The sequence below is a fragment of the Lepus europaeus genome, chromosome 11 (genome assembly GCF_033115175.1).
Source record: "Lepus europaeus isolate LE1 chromosome 11, mLepTim1.pri, whole genome shotgun sequence".
Classification (NCBI taxonomy): Eukaryota; Metazoa; Chordata; class Mammalia; order Lagomorpha; family Leporidae; genus Lepus; species Lepus europaeus.
In genome coordinates this window covers 80,858,458-80,883,642 of record NC_084837.1, presented here as the reverse complement: position 1 = coordinate 80,883,642, position 25,185 = coordinate 80,858,458, and the positions used below count along the sequence as shown (strand labels likewise).

The 25,185-nt window shown below is 44.0% G+C and overlaps 1 protein-coding gene across 1 annotated transcript in view; it reads left to right on the top strand.

Moving 5' to 3' along the window:
• MYO1E (myosin IE) overlaps positions 1-25,185 on the top strand; it is a 226,331-nt gene that overhangs the window by 120,247 nt on the left and 80,899 nt on the right. Inside the window, exons 5-9 of the mRNA XM_062206033.1 lie at positions 3,293-3,380; positions 8,632-8,721; positions 14,128-14,259; positions 17,500-17,634; positions 19,780-19,912. Coding sequence (XP_062062017.1) covers positions 3,293-3,380; positions 8,632-8,721; positions 14,128-14,259; positions 17,500-17,634; positions 19,780-19,912 — 578 coding nt within the window. The remainder of the gene's footprint in view (positions 1-3,292; positions 3,381-8,631; positions 8,722-14,127; positions 14,260-17,499; positions 17,635-19,779; positions 19,913-25,185) is intronic.

Below are 25,185 nucleotides of genomic sequence, written 5' to 3'. Positions count from 1 at the left end.
TGTTTTAATATATGAAAAGAGTTACTTTCCCTTTTCATTTTATTTTGCTTCCACCAGATGATAAACAATTTTGCATCTTATCACACTGTTAGCCAACAACACAGTGAGGGGGTTACTATACTTTGATTTCATAGTTCTATGGATTTGTTGTCATCCTCTCTGTTATAACTTGTTCTAAAAAATTCCAAATTTGGGGGGACTGTTGCTGTGGTGTAGCAGGCTAAGCCTCCACCAGCTGTGCTAGCATCCCATATGGGTGCCGGTTCAAGTCCCGGCTGCTCCTCTTCCTATCCAGCTCTCTGCTATGGCTTGGGAAAGCTGAAGAAGATGGCCCAAGTCCTTGGGCTCCTGCATCCGCATGGGAGACCTGGAGGAAGCGCCTGGCTTCAGATCAGATCAGCTGTAGCCATTGAAGCCATTTGAGGAGTGAACAAGTGGATGGAAGACCCTTCTCTCTGTCTCTTCTTCTTTTTGTCTGTAACTCTGCCTCTCAAATAAAATCTTAAAAAGATTCTAAATATGAAAATGTAAATGTATGGAAAATAGCTTTACTCATAATATTTTAGGAAGTGGAATAAGCTAATGAAATTGATTAGTGTTTATCTCTGTGATGTGTGATCCAGCTTTCTCTAGAAAAGTTTTTTCAAAGCTGACATATATGAGTAATTGCCCTTCTCAAAAAAGAGTAAGCATTAAGATAAATCACGTCAAAAGAAAAAAATCATTTCAATCCTCCTAACAAGCCAGAAGTACTTCTTTTTTCCTTGTTTGATTCTTTCCCGTGCATTATTCTTAGATATTTATCAACATGTATAAATGCAGTGCCTTCTGATCATATCACCACTTAACCTTAGCTGACTCTCTTTACGTTGCCTGCACAGTCTTCATAATTGTTTTAAACACCTGAGTGAAATTACAGTGGGTTTTTCCATTGTCCTCTGGGATTTTGTCATATTCCTGAATGTTCACTTTGCTTACAGATTAGAAAATGGAGATTTGTTCTGACAGAACCTTAGCTTCAGATGACACTGCATGTGTACACACCCTGATCTAGTACAGAAATCGTCTGATTGTGTTGACCACAGGGTTGAATTTGCCGAACCATTTGTGCCTGTGAGTAGGCGCATCCTCTGTAAGCAGTGTGATGCCGTGTGCCCATCTTGCTTGTTCTCGATTGGCTACTATGTCTGATGAAACTCCAGAGTGGTTTCCCTGTTCTTGTGACCAGAGGAGCTCAGTGCTAGGTTAATGAGTGAGTTGCATGGATGGATTCGGACCTCGAGAGGTTGTGAGCTCTGAACAGAGGGTGATTCCCCCTATAGTCCCGTAATCTCTAATTGAATATACTATACATCAGTTCCAGGAAATTCTACAAAGCTGAGTGTTGCCCTGTGGCTACTTGATTCCTTTTGTGTGTGTGAGTTGTTTTGAAATATCAAATATTTCAACATTTACTTGTTTACTTTTGGAGGTGGAAGGGCAACACCTTGCTTGGTTGGGCCTTAAGCAAATGTTTCCTTATTTCTTGGGCTAAGTAGTTCATTAGGCTCAATGTTGTATGCCCTCAATTTTCAAAAACATTACCATTTTATTGTTTCCTTTCAAATTCATTTTAAAAACTAGCATTCAGACCAAGAATCGCAGATAAACACAAAACAAAGTGGTGTCTGTTTATTTCAGGGTTTTCCTTTGATGCTTTTAGCTGCTTTGCCAAAATTCCAAGTTTTCACAGGATTCCTTGAAATGTCTTCTTCAGCAGAAATTCATAATGTTTTAGAAATGGATGAATTTTACATTCTTTGCAGTCAAATGTTTCCATAGCACCTTAGCAGATGCCACATCTTTGACCATACCCCAACATTCTTGATACCGAGAGCAAACAAAAATATTGTCTTAAGAATCTGGAGCAGCCTGAATTTTTCTTCAAACGCCACCATCATTTTATATGATGATTCCTGTTCTCTGATTTGATCCGGGTAATACAAAGGCCTCCCACAGAAAGATGAAAAATCTAAGTGACTTGGGCATGTTTTGAATTGAAGTCATTATTAATTCAGGGGAATTTTGAAGGAAGAACGGGGATTTTTGAAGAGCAGACTACACATTAACAAAAGGTTTTCCTTCTACAGCAAGGCTACCAAACGGAAGGTAGTCTTTGTTACTCAGGATGTGATTAGTGTGCCCTCATCGTTTAATTTTAGAACTTCTAAAATAAGGAAGCTTGCATCAGATCAGGGCACGTGATTTGGAACCTCAGAGTGCCTAACTTTTTTCATTTGTATGACAGAAATAATAACGAAGATTTTTCAAAAAGCTTGTGGAAATGGGCAAAAGAATTAAAAAATAAATTTATTTTGAAAACCATGCATAGTGTTTTCAGAATGTACGTTTTTTTCCATGAACTTTTTGAGGATACCACAGGATGCACTGCAAAAAGTTTGGAAAATAGGGGCCGGTGCCGTGGCTCACTTGGTGCTGGCATCCCATATGGGTGCTGGCTCTAGTCCCAGTTGCTCCTCTTCCAATCCAGCTCTCTGCTGTGGCCCGGGTGGGCAGTGGAGGATGGCCCAAGTGCTTGGGCCCCTGCACCCATGTGGGAGACCAGGAAGAAGCTTCTGGCTCCTGGCTTCAGATCAATGCAGTGCCGGCCGTAGTGCCCATTTGGGGAATGAACCAACAGAAGGAAGACCTTTCTCTCTGTCTCTCTGTCTCTCTCTCTCACTGTCTGTAACTCTGCCTGTCAAATAAATAAATAAAATCTTAAAGTTTGGAAATTAATGAACTGAAAAAAGAAACCTTTACTAATATTTTTGTGGTTGTTCAGTCTTTTTTTCTTATGTTCTTCTAAAAATATTTTTGTGACCATGTTTGATATGTCATTTAAATCTGATTTCACTTAACGTTATTTCAAATGTTTTTTTTTTTTCTTGTTTCCAGTCTGCATGTTAGTTGTAATGTCTGCATAATTCCATCCTTCCGGTATTCCATACTTTTCTTGATTGTGTCCCCTGTCACTGGTGCCTTAGAGAAGCTTAATTGTCTGCATACAAGGATCCTTGTGAAGCCTCTTGTTCCCACCATGATAGCATTGCTCACATACAGATTCCAAGAACTCGCTGACCTGCTGTGACTTGTCTTTTGCAACAGAATTGTGCCCTTTTTTTTTTGGGGGGGGGGTCCTCAATTCCTTACTGCCTGTTTTCTTTCTGTTTGGTTTGTTGAGGGAGGGGGGAACAGGAAGCTGGTTGTGATCCCACCTCATGGGAGGCCATTTTTGTCTTTGTCTCCTCAGTGGTGAAAGTGGAGCTGGGAAGACGGTGGCTGCTAAATACATCATGAGCTATGTCTCCAGAGTGTCAGGAGGAGGCCCCAAAGTCCAGGTGAGGTGACAACGGCCTGGCTTGCAGACCTTGTGCTATGGGAACTGTGAAAGGCTCCATTTGCTATCCAAGAAAGTGTTTTACTTCCACAGAAAACATGCTGGTTCCATACAGCCAAGAAGCTTGACATTTGCAAAGACACTGCATATTTTGAATTGATGCCTAATATGTAATGAGCTCCTGTATATCAATAAAAGGCAAATGGTCCAAAACGAAAACAAACCAGAGACATGAAAGACAGCTCCTGGAAAAGGAAATACAAATGACTCATCCAGCATGAAAATATGCTGACTGTCATGATAATAAGAGAAATGAAAATTAAAACTAATTCCAGAGAACCTGTTTTTATCTGTAAGATGGGCAGGGATCTGGTAGTGTTTTGAAGACTCTGTTGATAAAAGTGGAAGGACATAGGAAGTCTCATCCATGCTGGGAAGACCATGAGGTAGTATACTTTCTTGGAATACATTTCAGCAAAAAATAAAAGCTGTCAAATTTATGCATGTATACCCTTTGACTCACCAATTCTGCTCGAGAGAATTTGTCCTGTACATGGGCTAGAATGTTTGCAGAATGATGCTTCCGTAAAGTTACATGACATTTTTGGTAACACAAAAAAGTAGAAACAACTTATTAAGGGCTCATCAGTAGACAACTGGTGAAAAAGAAGTTGATGGTTCATCCTAATGGAATATCATCAAACCTTAAAGATTTTATGTGCAGATATAGAATAATCTGAATGATAACGTGAATAAAAAAAAAAAAGAAATTAATGTTCCCAAGCTTATGTATAGTAAGCTGCCATTCGTTTGAATGGGTATCCCATAACCCTGGATGGAGACATGAAAAACTGGTACAATGATTGTCTTCAATGAGGGGAGCTGGGAGTCTGGGGAAAGGGTATATGTTTCCTATACATCCTATAGAAACTTCCATGTTTTGAACTGTGTTGATAATTGCTAATTTAAGAAACATAAATTTTTCAAGGAAAAGAGAGAAAGATGGAAAGAGTAGAGATTAAAGGGGAAACACTAGGAAAGGGAGAAGACTCAACAAAGAAGACATGAGCAGTGAGAAGAAAGGGAAGTGAATGTGTAAGATGGGCAGAGAAGGAAGATTTAGGAGGACAGTGTGATGAACCGGGTAGTCACAACTTGATCCGTTCTTGGTTTCCCTCATTGCAGTAGCAGAAGGAACATTGATGGGAATAGGCAAACTCCTCCCTACAGTGAAATGGGTGATGGTGATGGTGGAATAAGGTCCACATAGCGCCATCCAAGCTCACAGCATGCATCCTGTACATGCTGCTAGTGACTTTTTTCAACATTGGAATTCATGTTCCATGGTAGAGTTCATCTAATAAGCAGTATGATTGCCATGGTCAGTTGTAGATTTTCAAAATGCACATTGAAATTCTCTTCACTGTGGCCATCCCTGCTAATCAAATAGGGCTCCATCATCATGGCTGAGTCACTAAGGCAGAGTCCAGAATTCCTTATGTAGAGTGCAATAACTCTGTCCAGTAGGAAGATGATGAAGGCCATGCATATAAATTTTCTAGTAGCCACAGTTTAAAAAAGGAAAAACAAACAAGTAATAATTCTTAAAATACATTTTTTGGGGGATGGGCCTTATGGTACAGTGGATTAAACCATGCCTTGGATGTGCCGGCTTTTAGTCCTACCTCTACTTTCAGTCTAGCTCTCTGCCAAGGCACCTGGAAGGCACAGATGATGGCTTAAGTGCTTGGGCCCCTGACACCCGTTTTGGAGACACAGATGGAGTTCCTGACTCCTGGCTTCAACCTGGCCCATCCTTGGCTGTTGTGGGCATCTGGGGAATGAACTAGCAAATGGAAGAGATCCCCCTCTCCTTCTCTGTCCCTCTCCCTCCCTTTCCCTGTGACCCTCCCTCCCCCCATCTCTTCCACCTCTTCTTCCCTCTTTCATATAAATCCTGTTAAATAATCTAAAATATTATTTTAACAACCAACCAATGAAAACTTTTCTTTCTTTCTTTCTTTCTTTTTTTTTTTTTTTTTTTTTTTTTGACAGGCAGAGTGGACAGTGAGAGAGAGAGACAGAGAGAAAGGTCTTCCTTTGCCGTTGGTTCACCCTCCAATGGCCGCCGCGGCCGGCGCGCTGCGACCGGCGCACCGCGCTGATCCAATGGCAGGAGCCAGGTGCTTCTCCTGGTCTCCCATGGGGTGCAGGGCCCAAGGGCTTGGGGCCATCCTCCACTGCACTCCCGGGCCACAGCAGAGAGCTGGCCTGGAAGAGGGGCAACCGGGACAGGATCGGTGCCCCGACCAGGACTAGAACCTGGTGTGCCGGCGCCGCAAGGCAGAGGATTAGCTTAGTGAGCCGCGGCGCCGGCTACCAACCAATGAAAACTTAATGAATCATTTTATATTTCTTTTATGGTATTAAGTGTTTGAAATTCAGGGTTGTTTCTGTGCTTAGAGTGTAGCGCATTTGGGATTTGCCATGTCACTCATAGCCACGTGTGACTTCTTATGGCTTCCATATTGGACAGGGAGTCCATCCCTAGAACCCAGGTTGGTGTGGTTTGGTCCACTTGCTTTTTTCCCCCTCTGTGATTGTACCCTCTCCTTAGCAGATGACATGGAGACAGGAGTCCAGGATGCTGTTTTGTAAGTGGGCTGCCCTTTTACCATTATTTGTTCTTTCTCTCTTCCCTGAGATGCTCACCGCGTGTCCCAGTGTTCTGTTGGACATCACTGATAGTCGATAGATGGATACAGGCATAAAACTCTGTTTAAAACTCTATGATTAGAGGTGGGCGCCGCGGCTCAATAGGCTAATCCTCCGCCTTGCGGTGCCAGCACACCGGGTTCTAGTCCCGGTCAGGGTGCCGGATTCTGTCCCAGTTGCCCCTCTTCCAGGCTAGCTCTCTGCTGTGGCCCAGGAGTGCAGTGGAGGATGGCCCAAGCGCTTGGGCCCTGCACCCCATGGGAGACCAGGAGAAGCACCTGGCTCCTGCCATTGGATCAGTGCGGTGCGCCGGCCGCAGCGCGCCGGCCGCGGCAGCCATTGGAGGGTGAACCAACAGCAAAGGAAGACCTTTCTCTCTGTCTCTCTCTCTCTCTCTCTCTCTCACTGTCCACTCTGCCTGTCAAAAAAAACAAACAAACAAAAAAAAAACATTAAAAAAAAAAAACTCTATGATTAGAGAAGGGAAGAGATACAAGGAGAGCCTCCCCACCCCCACCTTTTTTAAAAGATTTATTTATTTATTTGAAAGACAGAGTTACAGAGAGGCAGAGAGAATGAGAGGTCTTCTATCTGCTGGTTCATTCCCCAAAGGGCCACAATGGCCAGAGCTGGGCCAATGCAAAGCCAGGAGCCAGGAGCTGCTTCCGGGTCTCCCACTCAGGTGAAAGAGCCCAAGGACTTGGGCTTTCTTCCACTGCTTTCCCAGGCCATAGCAGAGAGCTAGATTGGAAGTAGAAAAGCCTGAACATGGACCAGCGCCTTTAAGGGATGCAGGCGGTGGCTTTACCACTATGCCATAGAACCAGCCCCAGGCCTCTCCTTTTTTCTCTAAGAGAAGCTGAGTGGTCCTAAGTGGTACAGGCACGTCAGGCCAGCAGCAGACAAGAAATAGAAAGGATTCATGAAGATCCACAAACTCAGAATTAATTTTACAAAGAAAAGTAAAGTTTATTTAAATTCTTGAGTTTTTCAAGGACAGCGGGCAGCTTGGCAATAGGTTTCTAGGCTTTGAAACTGATTCCCTGGAGGGACCACCCCGAAATTTCCCTCGGTGCCATTAATAATGACCATTTCCCAGTTGGGATGGAATGCCAGTTCTCATTTCTTACAGCAGTTCCCCTTCTGGATGTTCAGGGGGGAGCCAAAGGAATACTTCACTCCTCTATGGTCAGTTAGTAGTTAGTGCCTTAATCTGGTCCTGTTTGCTATCGCCTATGACCTAGTGGCCAGACTGTGGACGGTTAATGTTGACTTTTCTCTTCCTGTTTTCCTATGAGTCTAGTGATGCTGAGCTCTTGGCTTGGAATTAGTCAGTAGCTAAAGAGCGCAAGCCAGAAGACTTGTTATTTCTGGAACATGTTGAACCATAGCATGTGAATAATTAGAAGTACAAGGAATGACTCACTTGTTGAAAGACCTCTCCGGCATCAAATCCTATCTGCTGAGCTGTCTCCTGTCCTGGTGTATTTTGCACACTTTTCAGCCTGGCAGAGAACTGGTGTGTTTAAAAATCAAATTCTCCTCCTCTAGCAGTAGGCCAGGAGTGTTCCTCACAATGTGTTGTTGACCCTTGCTGCTCAAAGTGATGGTCCATGCTGGAGCTGGTTGGAGATGCAACTTCTTGGGCCTCATGTTAGAGCTACTGATTTTGCATCTACATTGTAACTAGTTCCCCAGATTTTTTTTTTTACAAAAAAAACTAAGACTTTATTTATTTGAGAAATGGAGTAGCAGAGAAGGAGAGAGAGAGAAAGGTCTTCCATCCACTGGTTTATTTCCCAAATGAGCTGATCCAAAGCCAGGATCTTCTTCCAGGTCTCCCATGTGGGTGCAAGGGCCCAAGCACATGGGCCATCCTCCACTGCTTTCCCAGGCCATTAGCAGGGAGCTGGATCAGAAGTGGAGCAGCTGGGACTCGAACTGGCACCCATATGGGATACCAGCTCCATAGGCAGAGGCGTAGCCCACTATGCCACAGTGCCAGCCCCACTCCCAGATAGTTTATACACATTAAAAGCTTGAGAAGCACAAAGTTATGTTTCCATAACCCTGTTTAGGGAAGAGAAACTGATTCATTTTCCTTGAGATAACTCCTGTTGATTGGAGCAGGTGAAAGGAGGGCTGACACAGGCAGGTGGGGCAGTTGGGGAAGGGTAGTGACAGTGAAAGCTTCGGTCAGAACAGCAAGGATGTGCACTTTTGTTTGTCGCTAATGGGTGAAGTGTACCATCCAATGTAGAAAGCCAATCCAGGAATGCTAATAGATCCTGATTTACTTGCGGCTCTCTGGCCCCTGGGGATCTTGCACAAGGCCAATTGGGTGGCAAGACCTGATACAAACAGACACGAGTCTGTCTCGGTGAAAGAATAAATCCTCAAGGAACCCCCAGAGTACATGTGGATTTGGGGTCTCCCACCTCGCTGTGTTCAGAAGCCAAGACCTTAGGGAACATCTGGGTGCGTGTTACGTGCTGCTGTTTGCAGCGGCCTAACCTCGGCTCTGTTTGTCGTGACAGCACGTGAAGGACATCATCCTGCAGTCCAACCCGCTGCTGGAGGCCTTCGGGAACGCCAAGACAGTGCGCAACAACAACTCCAGCCGATTTGTGAGTTGCCCATTTCCAAGCGCGTTGCCCCATCCAACAGGGTGATACTCTCCCTCAAGGTCACACCCCAAAGGAAATGCAAGCTTGCCACATATCAGGAGGCCGCCCTTTTAGTCTTGTCTTCATTTTCTACGGCAAGTTGCTGTGGCTTCGATTTGCCCTTTTACTGGAGTTATTTCTGAGCCTTAGGGATGCAGACAAGATCGTTTTGCAAACCTTCCTCCACTGGAGCTGTGTTACTAAGAAAAGTGACAGTCGTTAAAGGTGTAAGAGATTTTTCCCCTAAAGCTATGAGCATAGTTAGATGGGATCGCAGGGATGACTGGCCACTCGCACGGACTGGGCTTGTTAGAGCTGTGGACGCTGAAGAAAGAGGACGCTTGCACTGCCCGGGGCCCCTTGGACGGAACCTTCCTGCTCCCTGTCCATTAGCGTGACCTGACGTCCTACCCACCCCTCTAGCCTCGTGCATTTGTTCTGTGTATACTTATATAATACCAGGATACCCAGAAGTGACTGAACCTGGCTTCGTGGGTTCCTTGGCAATGAAAATATCAACCATATGCACTGTCGTGAGTGACCACTCTGACTTTTCCATCTGGGTGTCTCCTGGGTGGGGTAGGGGGTTGAATTGGAATGCTGGAAGGCATATATTTTCCATGACCAAAAAAAAAGCCACATTTAAAAAGAAATTAAGTGCTTACCCAGTAGCCTGATTTATATAGACTTGGTATCTTATTTCACCCACAGATTATGTCTGATACTAAAGCATGTAAAAGCAATCTGTGAGGCTGACACTGGGCCACTTTAAAATAAATAAGTGGAATTTCAGAGAATAACAATTTCTTTTTCATCCATTACCTTGGAAAGAAGTTTCCTTTTTAAGATTTTTTTTTTTATTTGAAAGACAGTTTTACAGAGAGAGGGAGATATCTTTCATCCACTGGTTCACTCCCCAAGTGGCCACAACAGCCAGGGCTGGGCCAAGCTGAAGCCAGGATCTTCATCCAGGTCTCCCACATGGGAGGTGCAGGGGCCCACGTACTTGGGCCATCTTCCACTGCTTTCCCAGACACATTAGCAGGGAGCTGGATAGGAATTGGTGCACCCAGGACTCAAACCAGTGCTTTTAAGGGATGCTGGCGCTGCAGATGGTGGCTTAACCCAGTGCACCACAGCATGCCCCTTTCCCCCTCCTGCTGCTTTTTAATTTTAATTTATCTTAGGGAGCAAATGTTATAGAACAGCAGGTTAAGCCACCACTTGAGACACCTGCCTTCTAGGCATCAATTCGAGTGTTGATTCAAGTCCCAAGCTGCTCCACTCCAATCCAGGTTCCTGCTAATGGGCCTGGAAGGTAATGGATGATATTCCAGTACTTGGGTCCATGCCACCCATGTGGAAGACCATGGTGGAGTTTTTGGTTTTAGCCTGGCTCAACCCTGGTTATTGTGGGCATTTAGGGAGTGAGCCAGTAGATAAAAGCTCGCTCTCTCTCTCTCTCTGTCACTCTTTCAAATAAATGCATAAATAAATAAATAAATAAGTCTTTTTTAAAAAATTTATTTAGAGGCATATCGATGGAAATACATAGAGGGGCCGGCTCTGTGGCCCAGTGGGTTAAGGCCCCAACCTGCAGTGTCTACATCCCATATGGGTGCCAGTTTGGGTCCCAACTGCTCCACTTCATCCCGCTCCCTTCTAATGCACCTGGGAAAGCAGCAGAGGACGGCCCAAGTCCTTGGGCCCCTGTACCCATGTGGGAGACCTGGAGGAAGCTCCTGGCTCCTGGCTTCAGATTGGCTCAGCTCTGGCCATTTGGGAAGTGAACCTGTGGATGGAAGACCTCTCTGTCTCTACTTCTCCCTGTAACTCTTTCAAATAAATAAATAAAATAAATATATATATAAAAAAAAGAATTCTCATCTACTGTTTCACTCTTCAAATGCCTGCTGTGACCTCTGGCTGGAGCCAAAGCTAAGAGCCAGAAACTCCAGGTCTCCCACGTGGGTGACAGGGACCCAACTCCTTGAGTCATTACTGTTGCCTCACTGGATCTACATGGGCAGGAAGCTGGAGTCCGTAGCCTAAGTTGGGTATTGAGCCCAGGCACTCTGATACAGGATGTGTGTGTCCCAACTGGTGCCTTAAACACTAGGCCAAAAATTCACCCCAGGAGGCAGTTTCTGTGTCTAAGAGAGTTACTGCTGTGTTCTCAAGTGGTAATTGTTAGGGTTCCTGATGGATTCTATGTGTCCAACTTAGCCTCACTTTCCTTGATCCCCGGGATTATTCAGACTGTTTACTCATTTGTTCATCTCTCATATTCTTTGGCTTAGTGCCTGAGTGGAGTTATCTTGAAGAACTTGCTAGGTAATGAAATAGGAAAAAATGGAAGCAGATTTTCCAGTTGATCTTTTTACCCCAGTTAGTGGTCTACATCTGACATATGACATGGATTTGACCAGACTTAACCCTTGAGTCACCTATCACCTGTTCTCTTCCCTCCCTTAGAAAGTAGTAAATAATTAAATTAATATTTCCCTTAACTTTTTTTATACAAATTGTTCTTTATCCCTGGAGGAAATGTTACTTGGTTTTTATAAATAACAAAAACTGAGTATTGATGGCTGTTCTGATTACCAAACTTCATACAGCTCTAATGGAAGACGGGAGAGTGTATGTGGATGGGCAGTTCAGACACACACACACACACACGTGTGTGTACACATGTAGAGTCACAGTCATTGCCTGTGTCACCTGTAATGAGAACGTACACTTCAAACCGTGTACCGTTTGCTATCTCTCAGGTGAGCAGACTTTAAGATTGGTAATAACACAGAAAAGACTCTATTGGCTAAAGACTGACACATTCCCCAGGAGAGAAATTTGACAACATTTTTCAAAATTTAAAATGCTCACTATCATTACCTAGTACTTTCAGGATGAAGTATCTGTCCCCTGTTATACTTGGGGTCTTCAAAACGTTCAAGGAAAGGTGCATATTGTAAAAAATCTGTATGTGGATTTCAAAATTTTTTGCAACAAAATAAACTTATATTTTAATTCCATTTTCATAGACTTTTAAAAGTTCTTCTCATTTACTTATTTTTTAAATATCCTTAAAATCCATAATAAATTGTTCAGTTTTTTTAAACCTGATTTTAAACCTGATTATTGAGCAATGTTTATAATATGGTCTGTTTTTGTTTTAAAATGTGTCAATTACGTAAAACCTAATTAAGATGTAGGTAAATCAGCATTCGAAATATAGTTATGTGGCTGTTTGGTAAGAGACTATGCAAGTGGTATCAGGGTAAGATGCTGGATAATCTCACTTTAGGAAGTGGCTATGTATTATGAAGCATAAAAATTTAAGTTAGAAAAAATGTATTATGAAATAACATAATATCAAACATAACAGATTGAATGCTTATCTGCTCCGGCCCTAGCTTAAAAAACAAAACTTTACAAAGAGTTGCAGCTTTTTTCTATTTAATTATCAACAAGGAACACCCTCGTCCCCTGTAAAATGTCCTGTCTTTATCCCTGTGGGTTGCTATAGAGCCATCCTAAATGTTTTGACTTTTCTTTTAAGAATTTCAACTTTTGTATGATTTGGAATGTATATAAGCAGGTTATTGCATTAGTGCTGTGGTCCTCAACCTTGACTACATATAAAATCACATTTTTTTAAAAAAATATATTTATTTTATTTTTTGAAAGGCAGAGTTAAAGAGGTTCTCTCCCCAAATGGCTACAACGACTGGAGCAGGGCCTATCCAAAGCCAGGAGCTTCTTCTGGATTTTCCACATGGGTACAGGGGCCCAAGGACCTGGGCCATCTTCTACTGCTTTCTCAGGCCACCAACAGAGAGCTGGATCAGAAGTAGAGCAGCCGAGACTTGAGCCAATACCCATATAGGATGCTGGCACCACAGGCCAGGGCTTTAACCTGCTATGCTACAGCGCCAGCCCCTAAAATCACACATTTTCCAAAACTCTGCTAGTCTGTAGAAATTTTGGTTTACTTGATGTAGGGAGCACCAAAGCATTTTTTGAAGACTGTCCAGAATCAAGAATCTGCAGCACCTGCCCTTGCCGGGTTTGGTGTCCTGTGGTTTTCATTTTCCCTCAGCTGATGGGGAGCCAGGAGTCAGGCACTGAACTGTGTCCTCCAGAACACGGCAAGAGGAAAAGACAATAAAGGACAGACAATGTTGGGAGGACACAGTTGTATGGGCTCTTGTTCAGGATTCCCCAGGAACCACTGTCATTCGAGAGCACAGGAATTGGTGACTCTCTGTGCTTCTGGGTGTTCACTTTTGTTTTCGGAGCAGGGAGGAGGACGACTCCTCATTTACGATATAGGCCATTGGAGGATGGCCTTCTGTTGTGGCCCATCTGACACAGCATGCACTCACGTGTCCTTGTGACCTGCAGGGCAGGCACAGGACTGCCCTTGCTCTGAGTGAGTCCCCGGTCCCAGTCCTAGACCCGAGGCCAGCTCAGTTCCTCCGCAAGATGGGCGGAGTCAGTCAGCAGACACTTGTTAATATTCGATGTGAACACAGCCAGGCTGGTGTGCTCTCCAGTTTGGCTTTGGACCACACCATTCCCTAACTTGTTTCCTTTGTTGAAATGTACTCTGAGCGTGCTTGTGTTTCTGAGGTCTGCAGAAAAACCAAGTTCTCATAAGAAGAAAATATATCTTGACTTATTCTGGCTATTTCCCCAACTAAATTCTAGAATTTTATTTTCTTTTGCTCCAAACTAGCAGTCATCAAAAGGGAATATTAACCACATTAATCACAAAAATCTCCTGACCTACAAGTAACTAACTAGAAAGAAGCTTATATGTAAGGAAGTATTAGAAAGTTACAAAGAGCTCAATGAGCACACATAGATTTATCAATTTTTAACATTTTTCCATATTCATTTCATATGTAAATATATGTATGTACAGGCGTACTATTTTTTCTTGAAAGCAGGGGTGGATGTATTAAAATCATACGATGTAGGATTCACACAGTGAGTGATTTCCTCCAAAAGAGGCTTCCTCTTTTGAGATGAAGGGCACCATTGGACTTTACTGCCCCTTTCTTTACACATTCTGATTGGGTAGACCAGCACCTACTAGGTGAAGATGGGAAAGGAATATAACATATCCTTATTTAGCTAGAACGTAGATTTTCTCTCTCAGTACAGGATTATGTGATTGGACAAAAGCCCAAGTTATTGTGTGATAGGAAAAGGTGAGGAAGTCTAGACAAGAACCAGGAGCAGTGCCCAGTGTGTCTTTCATTAACAAATTTCCTTGAATTATACACTGTATTCAAAGCCTGTTTGGATCATCGTGTTTTTGTTCACCAACCATTGAAGGAAATCCCTAACTTTTTTTTGCAGGGAAAATACTTTGAAATCCAGTTCAGTCCAGGTGGAGAACCAGATGGTGGAAAAATCTCCAACTTCCTTCTGGAAAAATCTAGGGTGGTGATGAGGAATCCTGGAGAGCGGAGTTTTCACATATTTTACCAGGTTTTCCTTTATATTTTTCTTTCCCACTTTGTATTCCTTCTCTACATTCGGAAAAACAATTTTCTTCCAGCCTTCAGGTTTAGACAGTCTGGTTTTATCTATTTATTCATTTATTTATTGCTTTATTGCTATGGATTTATTGCTACATATGTGCAAACCGCTGTGCACAGAAATTGTGAGACTGTCCCTACCCTTGAGGCGAGTAAGTTCTAATTGAAGTAATAAGGCAAAATTCCCCGAAAGTTAAATAATCAAGAAAGTGTTGACTTGGTTTCAAAACAAAAGTAGGAGTGTTTGATTTCTTGCCAAGAGGGAATTCACATGGGGCAATTTGGCCCGGATGGTAAAGAGACATGCAGCACAGTCAGGGCCTGTGACACAGAGAGGAGGGAGTCTAGGCAGGGGGAGGCAGGTGACCAGAGCCCAACCCTTGCGGGAAGAAAACCGAAAACTGATCAGCCAGCCAGGCTCCAGCTGGTTTGCAGGGATAAGATGTCTCCAAACAGTAAACTGCTCTGGGGAAGGATTTGAAATTGATTTGGAATATTTATTTATTTTTCTATTAATCCATCCATCTGTTTATTTTTTAAAAATTTATTTATTTTATTTGAAAAGCAGAGTTAGAGGCAGAGGCAGAGAGAGAGAGGTCTTTAATCCACTGGTTCACTCCCCAGATGGCCACAATGGCTGGAGCTGCACTGATCCGAAGCCAGGAGCTGAGAGCTTCCTCTGGGTCTCCCATGCAGGTGCAGGGTCCCAAAGACTTGGGCCATCCTCTACTGCTTTCCCAGGCCATTGCAGAGAGCTGGATAGGAAGTGGAGCAGTTGGTACTTGAATGGCACTCAGAAGGGATGCCAGTACTGCAGGCAGCGGCTTTACCTGCTACGCCACAGCACTGGCCCCCTAGCTATTTATTTATAATCTGAGAGTCAAAGAGCTCCTATCTACTATTTCATTCCCCAAATCTCCACAACTAAGCTGGTTTGGCCAAGCTGGGCCATTCCAGTCATGAGCTGGGAACACAAACCAGGTCTCCCAGGGGATGGCAGGGATCCAATGATCTAAGCCATCACCTGCTGCCTCCCAGGGTTTGCATTAGCTGGAAGCTGGAGTCAGGAGCAGGAGCCAAGATTCGAACTCAGGCAATCCAATGTAAGATGCAGAGGTGTTACCCATTAGGCCAAATGCTTGCCCCTAGACTTGGGATCTTTAATACTCAGTCAAAATGTTTCCACCAAGACTCTCAGTAGCCATGGGGGACCTGGAGCTAAAGCAGTGAGCCAGGTGCTTTCAAATCAGCAATCGTCTGATTCAACCAATTTTTTAAAATGTTTTTGAACTTATGAAAAACAGAATGATGCCATCACCAAATTGTTTTAATTTACTTGTTAATTTTTTCTGTATTAGGAATCCACAGTAGACTGCCTTGGAAGAAAGGCCTGGTCACTGTTTTTACATTTTGGTTTTAGCTTGAAGATCACTAGATTCGAAGGAAACTGAGCTCTGGCACAGCTCACATTCAGTCTTTTCAGTTCCAGTGACATCTTCAGTGATGGTACATCATTCTCCTAGATGGTATCTGTTGGTTGAAAAAGTACATCAGGGACCAAAGCCTCTGTGAATTCAGTTGTGCTTTTAATTGCACTAATAAAAGCCACGTGCACAGATGAATGATTCCATGTATTGCACACACAGGCCATTATTTATTGAGTACTAATAGAGATGCCTACTGGAAGCCAGGACCCCTTTCAGTAAATGGCGAGCCTGCCCACCTCTGGGAGTCCCTTGTCCCCCCACGTCAGGAGAGGCTGGGAACCCATAAACTCAGGGATTCAAGATTCTGCCCTAAAAGTAGTGGTTAGAGCTGTGGAATAGGTGAGATTCCTGTAGCAGTGAATGTGGAGTGGAAAACTCTGCCCACACAGGACATGGGGAGCAGCAAGAAGCCAGTGTCGCCCACAGGGAGGCAGGCAGAGATGAAGGCAGAAACCCAGGATCTCAGGGTGTCAGGGGAAGCCCTAGGGGGTGAGAACCAGGATCAAGTGCTCAGAGCACAGAGAGGGAAGGGATGGACCCCGGGGAACAAGCATGGGCAGGTGGGTTTAGCCACTGGGAAGCACCGTGAGAGAGGTTTCTTCAGAGCTGTGAGAGAGAAGCCAGAATTCAGGGGGCGCCAACCTAGCAGGAACTTAGAATCTGTAGCTCAAAGAAGTTCAACATCAATGGAAAGCATCTAAGAGAAAGCGAAGAGCAGCATGTTTGTAGGTGGAAGAGCACTAGAGGGGATTTGAAGGTGCCAAGGAGAGGGACACAACGTGATCAGAGTGGAGAAAAGGCTGGAAGGATGGAGGAATGTTCTTGGGGAAGAAAAGGGGGGAGGGGGGAGAAATGCTAGGGTAAATACCAAAAGACCTACGATTTGGAGGAGACTGAGAAGGTTGCTTGGGACGTCCCAGGTCACTGATCGAGATGAGGCCATGTTATTTGCAAGGGGGAGAAGCGTGGACAAGAGCTCCCTCTGTTTTCTCAATGCACTGGGGTAGCGCCCTGATTTGCTGCAGTTGGGTCGTGTGGGCTGGGCCCATCTCTTCCACCTCTTCTTCTGTGACCTGTCTTTGAGAGTTGGAAATCCATGACGGAGTATTTACAGACCACTGTTAAATTCCACCAATCGATTTTTTTCTCTCCGGGAGTTGATTGTTAAACATTTCCCAGCAGCACATCCTCGTTGGAACCCTTTAAGAGAGGGTCCTCCCCTGACATCGGAACTAGAACAAAGACTTCGGGGACAGTCCCTTGGGCAGGAAGTTTCAGAATTCCAGAGGGTGGGGCCTGTAGCTGTTTCCTAATGTGACCCTTGCGGTGATGAGGGTGATGAGCACGGGGAGCCAGCTCCACTTTACAAAGCCAGCCAAGCAGGGACTAAGTAATAATCCTCTGTTTTGGTTTCTTGTCTTCCAAGGCCTCCCAGGTGTGGGAGTCCAGTTGCTTCACTGGGTAGGGGAAAACCCTCAGCTCTGCAGGTTTCCTCCAAGTGAGTTATCAGAATGGGTAGAAATGACTTGAGGTTGCTACAAATAGTACGTATGTTGGAGACGAGGATCACCCCTGAGTTTGGAAAGCAAGGGTAGAAAATCCTTGTCATATGGGCTCGTCAGTGGTGGGGGCAGGAACGGTGAGGTGACTTTGGGTGCTTTGCGGTCCCCATCATGGCACATCTTGTGTTCTTTTTGCTCCAGCTCATCGAGGGTGCCTCAGCGGAACAGAAGCACAGCCTGGGCATCACCAGCATGGACTATTACTACTACCTGAGCTTATCCGGGTCCTACAAGGTTGATGACATCGATGACAGGCGGGAGTTCCAGGAGACTCTGGTGAGTGCTGGTGCAGGGCCAGGCGGGGTCTGCTCCAGGCTGGGCACCGCCTGTGGCCACATGCAGTGAAGGTCAACCAGCAGAGAACAGCCTGGGGCAGGTGTCTGGCACAGCAGTTAACGTGCCGCTCCGTATTAGAGTGCCTGGGTTTGAGTCTCAACTCTGCTTCCCATTCCAGCTTCCTACTGATGTAGGTACCCTGGAGGCAGCAATTGATGGCTCAAGCACTTGAATCTCTAATACCCATGTCGGAGACCCAGATGGGAGTTCCAGATTACTGGCTTCATCTTGGCCCAGCCCTAATTGTTGCAGGCATTTGGGGAGTGAACCAACAGATGGAAGATCTCTGTGTGTATCTCTGCCTTTCAAATCAAAAACATGAAAATTATAAAAAATTAATGAGTTTTAGAAATTTGGGGATATCTTTAATCTTTTTTCTTACCCTCTTCATTTATTTTCCAATTTGGTTGTTTTAATTTATTTGGAAGGCAGAGGACAGAGAAAGAGATTAATCGATCTCCCACCTTCTGATTTGCTCCTCAAATACCTGCAACAGCCAGGGTTGGGGCAGATCACAGCTGAAGGCCAAAAACTCAATCCAAGTCTCCCATGTTGGAGAGAGACATGCAAGTGCTTGAGCCATTACCTGCTTTCTCCCCAGATGTGCTTCAGCAGGAAGCTGGAGTGGAAAGTGGAGCTGGGATCTGAACCCAGGCACTCCACTGTGCAATGTGGGCATCCCAAGTGGCATCATAACCATTGTGCCAAATGCTCACTACTCTGATCTGTTGGTGAGGGTTTTTCTGCGTCCTCTCTACACTAGGGTGACAGATCGTGAAACAATGCTTTTCTGCTAGTCCTATTGCATGTAAGTCACTGTGTAAGTTGTGAAACTGCATGTAGTGCTTAGGGGTTGTGTACACAACATAAATGTTGTGTAACGGCATAAATGAGTCCATGTAGAACTTTCTAGGGGTAGGCTGGTCAGACATTCAGCCTCAAAAGGCTGCATCACCCCTTGCCTTTGGGTCAACTGTAAACCAGGCCTTCCCTCAGTCTTAGGACTCAGCTCATGGCCTCCAGCTTCGGCCTGGCCCAGCTCTGGTTATTGCAGGCATTTGGGGAAGGAGCCAGGAGTGAATCAGAAGTGGAGATTTTCTTTGAGAGGAGTTCATGTGAGTGTTTGGAAGAGATGGGAGGTTCAGATGCTACTGTTTCCTGGATGCCAACAATAGGTAGCATCAAGAGGCCACATGGCCTCAACGGAGCTGGGAAGAAAAGTGCAGTTTTCTCTTTGGACAGGGCTGCCTCAGGTTCAGACATTTCAACTGTTTCTATTCAATTTAATGGAATTCAGAAAGTATACTTAAAATTTTTTTTTTAATTCGTAGTTGAAAGACAGTTCCCATCCACTGGTTTACTACCCAAATGCCCATAACAGCTGAACTGGGCTGGGTCCAGATCTAGGAGCCAGCGACACAGCACAGGTCTCCCACATGGGTAACAGAAACCCCAGCTGCTTTAGCCATCACCACTGCCTCCCAGCGTCTGCACTGGCAGGAAGCTTGGGTCAGGATCTGGAGCCAGGAACTGAGCCCAGGCACTCTGTTGTGGCTTCTTAACCACTCGGCTAAATGCTTACTGCAGACACTAGACTTCGAGATGATGCTTTTATTTCATTTCATTTCCTGGAAATTTTTAATCAAGATCTGTTTGCAAAGTACAGCCTCTTCTCATCCCTCCCAATGAAAGGAAAGATCTCTTGAGTCCACTTCCAGTAGCTGCAAAGGGGACAGCAATGCCCCTTAGAAGGAGAAAGTGCAACGAGAGCCTAGCAAGAACAAGGACAGACTTGGCAACCTTGGCAACCACCAGTTCTATGAGTGTCTTTCCTCCTGGGTCCTCCTATTTTTATTCCTGGAGGATGGCACACTATGTTTAAAGAAAGAACTGCCCTTCCAACATGACTCGGATAAGGACACGTGGGAGTCGCTTACAGGGATCACACTGTATGGGGACTTTCCACTGCTATCGCAGGCTAAGCCACATACAACTATACAGTTCCACCTATGCTCTATTCTCTTTATTCCCCACCTGTAAAGCCAATGGTCAGCTTATGTGGAACTTTTCTCTTTGCTCTCCTAGCATGCGATGAATGTGATCGGGATCTTTGCGGAAGAGCAGACACTGGTGTTGCAGATAGTGGCCGGAATACTCCACCTGGGGAACATCAGCTTCAAAGAAGTTGGCAACTACGCCGCAGTGGAGAGCGAAGAGTGTGCGTAGCTCTGACACGTGGTCATGGGGTGAGGGGAAATGGGTGGTTAGCTCCCATCAGAAGCAACTGGCCATATTCCTTTGTTTAGACCTCAAATAGGGTCTATTGGGAAGAGATGAGAACTCTTAAGTGTCCTCTGTTGGTAGAACAAAGTGGCCTTATGAGAGACTAGAACTCCTATGTGCACCTGCTCCTCTCCTCACCACCAGCATCTCCCACACCATAGGTCATCAATGAAATCATTTCAGTTTAACATTACCCTCGGGGAAATCTTGCAGAATTGCTCATCTAGGTTTAGAGATGAGATGATAATCTTTAAGGAAGATTACAATAATGGCTTAATAATAGAAAAGAATAGCCATTTAATGAAAATCTTTTCTGTACCTGATCTTCATGGGCTGTATTCACCTACAAGTCCTGTAGGGCATGCAACACACACTGATGTAAATATAGAATGTTCGTAGGCTCAGTTTGCCCCTGTGAGTTAGATTAGGTTGGGTTTCTGAACAGAGGAACAAATGGACATTGATTGCTGTGTTGACATTTCTGATGATGACCTTTAATGATTACATCCTAGTCATTAGATCGTGAAGACCTGAATAGTCGTTTTTACTGTTTGGGAGGAAATCAAGGTCCTTCCTGCTAAGAGACATTGGTTACCTGGGCCCACAACCTAGCGCAAATGCCATAGCACATGACTGCCGCCTCTTGGGCATCAGATGGCTTTCTCGGCTGCTCTCAGAACCCACACATCCTTTAACCACCCAGGAAGACATTTCTTCCTTTCTCAGCATTCTTCAAGGATGATAAATTTAGATGCTTAGTAATAAATAGTATCCCACTCATTGCTGACGAGGCAGTTGGGGTATTTCCATTCCAAATAAGGTTCTTTTTCATGTTTCTGTTTTCTTTTCTGATAAAAGAGGGAAGTTCTCCTAACTTCTGATGTCTCTGTGATAAAGAGAAAGACAAATTGTGTTTGCCAGGGAAGGGAGTGGAAAGTAATAAAAATACAAGGCACCTACAAAGCCTTGAAGTGTGACCCAGTGGTAATGTACAGCCATGTTTCTAGGTGTTGTGTACACATCCTTGACAATCAATGCACCTACATGTCCAGTAGATCATTAACACTTAAGCTTTTAACATTTACCATTTTGGTTTGGTGGTAATTTTTGTGGAAACAGACCAGGTTTCTCTTGCCTTCTTGGGTAGTAGAAGTCCTTTACAGCATCCTTATGCTTGAGGACAAAGTCATGACAGTGAAGCAGACACTTCTCCCTGGGTATTTGAGCCAAGGAGTGTTTTCACTGCACATTGATATCTGAAGTTAGTGTAGCCCCCTTCAACCAGATGGTTAAGGCCCAGGGTTGGCAGCTACCTGTGACCCCAGCTGAAGGTAGCACAGGGATGGAGATCAGAAAATGCCATGCTTGTCTGAACAAGCAACCTCTCAGTTATTTTCTTCTACCAATATTTTTTTTTTCAATTTGGTTATACTTTTACATGGCTCAAGTAGGTACACAGGCAAAGTCCTCCCATCTACCCCTTTGCCAATCAGCTTATTCCCCTCCCTAGTCGTAAGCAAGGTTCCCAGTCTCCGGTACGCTCCCTTTAAGGAGCAACTGCACACATCTGTTCTTTCCCACTGTGCTATGGTCATGGAAAACAACAGCTAACACAGTGTTCTATAGTTGCTTTTTCACTTAGCATTTTTCTTGGAAATTATTTGACAATTTGTAAGGAGCCTCATTTTTTTTTTCTTTTTAATTTATTTGAAAGACAGAAAGGGAGACAGGAGATTGAGAGAGAGGTTTTCCATCCACTGGTTCATTCCCCAGATGGCCACAATGGCTGGGGCTGGGCTGGGCTAAAGTCAGGAGCTTCTGTTAGGTCTTCCACATGGGTGTAGGGGCCAAAATACTTGGGACTTCTTGTGCTGCTTGTCCTAGGCCATTAGCAGACAGCTGGATCAGAAGGGGAGCAGCCAGGACACAAATCAGCACCTTACAAGATGCCAGCATTGCAGTCGGTGGCGTTACCCTCTAAGCCACAAATGCCAGCCCTGCTTCATCCTTTTTATAGCTGCATAGCATCCACTGCTGGGCTACACTTGGAAAGATTAACCAAACATCTGTTGTGAGACAGTGAGATGGTTTCTGATCTGCTTCCACACTAGTGAGCAAACACTACTGAAATGAATAAGGTTAGTTCTTGTCATCTTGCTCACATTAGAGTCTTTATGGAATAAATCTATAGAAGGAAGTAGTAGTTCATGCCTTTATAATCAGTGCAGACTTTATCTAGCTGTTATACATAATATATTATTTTATAGAAAAAACAAGATTCCCATCACAAGTGGCCTATTGAAGAAAAATAGCCATTAATAACAACTTTTGTTATTTGTCCTAAGAGTAATAAAGATAATAGAGTTTCCTTAGTTAGAAGAAAACAAACCTCACTGTAGACACTTATGTACCTGTCAGCATGAATACAGTAAGGTGACATCTGAAAACAAACTTTGCTTGAAAGGTAGTAAATAACAAATTAACCTAAGAATTTTCTTGAATTATAAAAAATAATACTTGAATAACAATGGGAAACCAAAGTATAGGTGACAGTCCCCAAGACCAAAGACAGATAAACCATACTCGGAGTTATCTTGCTAGTTCTTTTACATTTATAAAAATGGAATTTTGCCTTGTTATATCCTCTTGGTTTATCTCTTTTACCTTAATTATAGTTTCTTTTTTTTATTTAAAATTTCTGATTGACAGAGAAGAGAGATGGACAGAGAGCGATCTCTACCATTGGCTGATTCACTCCCCAGATGCCTGCAGGTGGAGAGAGGAACTCAATGCAGGTCTCCCACATGGGTGGCAGAGACCCTGTTACTTGAGATATCACTACTATCTTCCAGGATCCACATTAGCAGGAAGCTGGAGTCAGGAATCAGAGCAGAGTATCAGATCCAGGTGCTCTAATATTAGATGCAGGCGTCTGAACTACTAGGCTAAACACCTGCCGCTACACTTCAGATTTAAATGAAAAGTTAGATCCAACTTTGCTTTATGCTTTTATGCAGTAGCAGAACTCTATCATTATTTATACATGCTGAAACATTACTTTTTTTTTTTTAAGCAGGTCCTTGTGTGTTTTAGCTGACTCTCATTAACTTCACCAGAGTTACATCTGCATTTTAAAATTAATCAGTGCTTCCTCTCTCTTCTACGTCTCCCAGAGTCCATTTTCACACCCGCCTTCATGGAAATTCACAGCCTGAAGGAAGTCAATATAAGTAGCCCTATCATCTCAGCATCAAGGTAGTCACTGAAGAAAAACGAAGCCATAAAAGCTGGCACCTAAAAATCACTGCTTGGGTTGTTTCCATACCAAGTGCTGTGTTCCCTCTCTGTCTCCCTGGGCTTGTAGCTCTGATTCTTTTATTTATTTATTTATTTATTTATTTTTTTTGGACAGGTAGAGTTATAGACAGTGAGAGGTAGAGACAGAGAGAGAGGTCTTCCATCCACTGGTTCATTCCCCAGAAGGCCACAACGGCCGGAGCTGCGCCAATCCGAAGCCAGGAGCCAGGTGCTTTTTCCTGGTCTCCCACATGGGTGCAGGGGCCCAAGCATTTGGGCCATCTTTTACTGCTTTCCATGTAGCTCTGATTCTTGGCCTGATCTTGTGCCTTCTTGAGAGCCTACAGCCCTTCCATCAGGCTCTTTTCTAGAGGAGAGCTACAAGAAATGGCAGTACAGTATGTGTCCTTGTCTGTTCCTCCCATCTGTTTTGTCTCAAGGATTTTCATCTTCATCTTGCTAAGGTCACAAATATAGTGGCATAAACGTTTTTGACCAGATATTTTGTGTCTCCATTTTAGTATGGTTAGGGGCATAGGAGAAGCCCATCCATGTTTATAAAACAAGTTGCAACTACTTATTCATTTTATAGACTTATCTGTATTGCAATTCCCACGAACAAAGAGGCACCTTGGCAGGTATTCTGTCAACCATTGATGATAATGTCCATTGCCTCAAGTGAGCTATGCCCTCCCCAGTCATGACAGTGACCCCTGAGGGGTCTTATTTGTTACTTTAATTAAATGCTTCTCTCTTTTTTAAAATATTTATTTATCTATTTGAGAGGCAGAGTTACAGACAGAGGAAGAGATGGAGAGAGAGGTCTTCCATCTGCTGGTCATTCCCAATGTCCACAACGGCCGTAGCTGGGCTGATCTGAAGCCAAGGGCTTCTTCTGGGTCTCTCACATGGGTGTGAGGGCCCAAGCACTTGGGCCATCTTCTACTGCTTTCTCAGGCCATTAGCTGGTGCTGCAGGCAGAGGCTTAACCTACTACACCACAGCACCAGTCAGTCAGTCTCTCTCTCTCCTTTTTAAAGAAGATATATTTTAATTTTAATTTTTTATTTTTATTTATTTTAAAGGGAGGCAGAGACAGAGAGAGCTCCCATTCACTGATTCCTTCTCCAAATGCCCCCTATAACCATGATGGGCCAGGCCGTTGTCAGGAGCCTGGAACTCCATCCAGATCTCCCACATGGGTGGCAGGAACCCAAGTACTTGGGCCTTCAACTCTGTCTCCCAGGGTACACATTAATAAGAAACTTGAATTGGAAGCAGGTCTGGGACTTGAACCCAGGCACTCTGATATGAGATGCAGGAATCCCAAGTGACGTCTTAACTGCTGTACCAAATGCATTTACTGTTTTAATGTCTCTTGATTTTCACAATATCCCTTCACGCGTCCAATCCATTTTATGGACGCCATCTGTCTTTTTTTTCTGTGTGAAGAAATTTTTAGTTCAGAGGAAGACACATCCAGACTCCTAGACATGTGTTACCACTAAATCTAAAGTAAAGGAAATGGCCATTGGCAAATCAATGCATTTAATTTTGTGCACATGTCCTGTGTAAAAGAAGCCCTTCTACCAGTCTAAGCATTTTTGTGGATTTTATAGAGATGGTAATTACCTTATTCTGACATCATACATTTTCAAAATTCATTTACTGACTTAATCTCTTTGGAAGGTATACCCTGAGAAATGTCAGCCCATTACATTCTAACACCATCTGTGAAATTCAAACAGATTATTCCCTTATTGGGAAGCATGTGATTTGTATTATAACAAGGTCTTTAACAAAATCCTTTCATCAGACAATTTTGGTAAAGCTCCATGCAAAAAAAGGGAAGAAAAACCTGAGCATTCTTTCAGGTGGCTGATCGATGGAAGGATCAGAGTTTCTATTCCA